General features: G+C 34.7%; 1 protein-coding gene across 1 annotated transcript; it reads right to left on the reverse strand.

The window, feature by feature from the left end:
* Positions 1–312: 312 nt before the first annotated feature.
* On the reverse strand, positions 313–1,556 carry LOC145008047 (putative xyloglucan endotransglucosylase/hydrolase protein 23). The gene is made up of 3 exons (XM_078966659.1): positions 1,240–1,556; positions 953–1,146; positions 313–867 (listed from the first exon to the last, which is right to left on the reverse strand). The coding sequence occupies exons 1-3, from the start codon at positions 1,513–1,515 to the stop codon at positions 471–473; spliced, it is 867 nt and encodes a 288-aa protein (XP_078822785.1). The 5' UTR covers positions 1,516–1,556; the 3' UTR covers positions 313–470.
* Between the last annotated feature and the right edge of the window lie 2,202 nt (positions 1,557–3,758).

Here is a 3,758-nt window from a genome sequence, read left to right on the forward strand (position 1 = left end):
TGAATAAACTACGTTTACGGTAATTCAATATATTAGATAGATTTTAGATTATAAGATTGCGTCGTTGCATGTAATTAAGCCTCGTTTATTTTAAAATCCTTGTTCATACTTATAACACCGCTACTACTTTGCCACCCAAATCTCCTTCACCCAAACCGAAGCCTCCCGAGTCCCGACCCTCTCATGGCTGTTTGGCGGAAACCTCTCGATTCCAATGGTAATGCTAGCCACTAATTATGAACATATGAACCAAAAGCATAGTTCAGGCCATTTACATGTGATACGTAATCAACAAAAGGGCAAAGCTAACCATTAAAAATAAAAATATGCGAAAGTCTCTTCTTTATTAATTGATTAATAGCTAAAATGAATATGAATATATAATTGAATTTCATAACTCAACCAAAACTAATTAAATACATATGGAGATCCAATGCAATATAGAACAGCAGATAAAAAAAAAATACTCCTTATGCCAATTTGCATTCTGGGGGAAACCCTTGAGGAAATCTTTTGGAATCTGAGCAGTAATTGTAAATCATGTAATTCTTCTGAGCCCATCTTAGCCTCTCCTGCTTTGTGTTATCCAACTCCTCGGATAGCCATGCCTGATTGCCACCGGAAGATGCAGAGCCACCGCATGACGATTTCCCAGAAGACACCACACAAGCATCGGCCCTAAAGTTTCTGTAGGAAGCCGTAAAGGGAGCTTGAGTCCAATCGGTTTTCACCAACCCACCCCTGGTCGCCCAATCGTCAGCATTCCATAAGCTAGAGTGTATTCTCATGGGCTGATTTTTAGGAAATGGTACCCCAATCGATTCCGCATTCTTGAATTCTCTAATGGGTGTTCCATCAACAGAAAATCTGAAAATCGACAATGTTAAGATCAGTAAAAGCACGATGGGATATATTGCATGTAAGAACACTATAAACACATGATGATACTTACATAATGCGTTGAGGGTTCCAAAGGATGGAATAGGTGTGGAAATCAGCAGTTGGGTCGAACCACAGGTAGAATTGTTGTTCTCTATTGCCTTTACCTTGGCTGAACACATTTGTATGGAGAATGTAAGGATCACCACTCAAGTTACCCAAGAACTCAAAGTCGATCTCATCCCAGTTCGACCCTTTTGAAGACAACTGCAAATATAATCATAACATTCATATTCAGTATTACAAACTATATTCCAGTTTACAAAATCCAAATAATGCAGCGGATAGCAAGAAACGTACGTAGTAGGCGGTGACAGTGCCGGCGGAGTTACCAGGAACCAGCTTCAGCTGCATATCAATCTTGCCAAACAGGTACTCGTTTCTTGATTCAAAGCCAGAACCAGATGATTTGTCGAGGGAGAGCGTTAAGAGGTCTCCGTTGAGTATTTTACCACGTCCATCACCCCAAGTGATATCAAACTCATTGTTGAAATCCGCGGAGACTATTGAAGTGATCCCTAGAAATAAGATGACTAGGAAGAAAGTCGAAAGCTTTGAGGTTGTAGAAAACGCCATTTTATGCAGAGGAAGGTGTTGTTAGTAAGATGAAGATAAAGGCATGAATTGTGTCGGATTTATAGGATTGGTGTTTGGAGATTAAAGGAAGGTGATGACGAAAGTGAGAGTATCAGTACCAGTTTAGTGAAGTTAGGTCGGTGAGTAGCTTTTGACCTTAAAACAGCTGGTATAATAAGCGTGTGGCAAAAAGAGACTGTGGTCTGTGGATTATATTTTAAAATAAATTGTAGAGCATTTATTTGATTTTGCTTTTAGTGACGGATTTTTGTCGGCCAAAGACGCGGTTTCTGAAGAAATTTGACTAATTGATTTTAAACAGACATTCTTTCTCCTTAAAAATAATTATATATTTTTTCCTAGTGTCATAGTTTAAGGATTTTATAGAATGCTACTAGTAACTCTTATTGCTAGTTTAGTGTTGGTTGTAGCCTTTGAAGCAATTTTAAATTAATTAAGATCTATTAAATTATTATTTTTTATGAGAAAATGACAAATATACTAGTTATTTTGTGGAAAATAGCCAAAAAAATAAAATTGAAATTGCAAATTTGGTCATCGAAATCGCAGATAGAAATGGTCCATCTGCGATTTTCACATCCAATCTGCAAATATACAAGTGGTTAAAACATAGAAGAGCTTTAGCTATTCATACATTCGCAGGTTTTTTTTTTTTTTTTTTTTTGTATATATATAGGGTTTACCACGCTAAAATCGCAGATGGACTGCATCGATCTACGATTTTCCTTTCTCTTTGATGTGCGATTTTATGTTTTTTTTTAAATATAAAATCAATGAGTTTGACTACAAAATAACTTTATTATATATAAACTTTTATAAAAAATTATCAGTTTACTTGTTATTTCTTTAGGAAATTTCTTTAAAATCTCACTAAAAAAATTATTGAATATTTGGTTTGTCTTGTAATTGGTAGGAGATGACAAGTTATTGAAACAAATCTGGAATACGTATGTCCACAATGAGGTATTTCTGAATTCGTTTTAATGTTTTCTGAGTATATTAGTTATATTGATTTTGTATCTTTGGTGAGAAGCAAATTTGGTTTGTTAGACAAATATAAAATTAGTCTTTATTTCCATCATCCTGAATTGAATTATCATATAGCCATAATTGAAGACATGGATGTTAGAATGTTGATAAATGTAATCAAATGTAGTGGAGGAAGGGCTGTAAAAGTGTTTGTAGTAGTTGATGAAGGAGATGATGTTAATGAGGCTGGTCAGAGTGGAAATCAGCCGGTTGGTAATTTATGCAGCTATAAAGGAAGCAACGATCCGATAGGTACTTTCAATACTCCTAGTGCACCTCAATTTCATAGCGTTGTTGAAAATGTTAATCTTACTTATTCACATATTCACTATGTGGATCCTGAGAATTACAAGTATGTTGGTGATGATGATATTGGTACAGATCTTAATGACATGGGTGGTCGTTCTGTTGATGTTCCTGAACAAGAAGTTAAAGTTATGAATAGGCGTGTAATAGATAAAAGTAAAAAGAAAACATTTATGCGTCAAAAAGATGAAAAAAAGCATGTCTACGAGGATTATGTTGATGTTGTTGATATACCTTTAGATATAACCTACTTAGAAAGCAATTCAGATGGAGATGAGTTGGGTAATGAAGTTAAAGCTAAGTTTTCCGCTAACCTTTTTTACGGTATGCCCCCTCTACCAACATGTCCAGTTGATATTAATGAAGATATCCCAAAACACATGGTAGACATCAAACTTCAAAAGATTAAATGTGAGAGTATATTTAAGAACAAAGAACTTTTAAAGCGGACTATTGATAAAAAAAAAAAAAAAAAAAAAAAAAAAAAAAGTCTTCGAGAAGGTTTTCAGACGAGGACAAGTAGATCCACCAAATCAAGGTATGAGGTTGTGTGTGTTTCGAAAAATTGTTCTTTGTTACTAAGAGCAAAAGCAATTAAAATTTTGATGAACTTTTCCAAACGAATAAACTTGTTGATGTACACACATGTTCTTCAACAATTTTGCAACCTAATCATCAACAAGCAAATAAATATGTTTTGGGTGAATATCTTGCTGATGTTTTGACTGAAGATTATAGTAGTGTTTATTGGGAAAAAGATATTATTAATGATATGAATGCTCAATTGAATATCAATATCTCATACCATAGGCATGGCCTGCGAAGCAATATGCATTATTGTTGTTAAGGGGTACGAAAGAGGAATCTTTTACCAAACTTCCGGCTTA

The sequence above is a fragment of the Lactuca saligna genome, chromosome 8 (genome assembly GCF_052625555.1).
Source record: "Lactuca saligna cultivar CGN05327 chromosome 8, ASM5262555v1, whole genome shotgun sequence".
In the NCBI taxonomy this organism is placed as follows: Eukaryota; Viridiplantae; Streptophyta; class Magnoliopsida; order Asterales; family Asteraceae; genus Lactuca; species Lactuca saligna.

Excerpts from the sequence above, each read along its gene's own strand:
- LOC145008047 (XM_078966659.1), bottom strand. The coding sequence starts at position 1,515 with ATGGCGTTTTCTACAACCTCAAAGCTTTCGACTTTCTTCCTAGTCATC. Across the intron at positions 1,147-1,239 it reads GCACTGTCACCGCCTACTAC|TTGTCTTCAAAAGGGTCGAA; the intron begins GTACGTTTCTTG and ends TTATATTTGCAG. Across the intron at positions 868-952 it reads TGGAACCCTCAACGCATTAT|ATTTTCTGTTGATGGAACAC; the intron begins GTAAGTATCATC and ends GTCGATTTTCAG.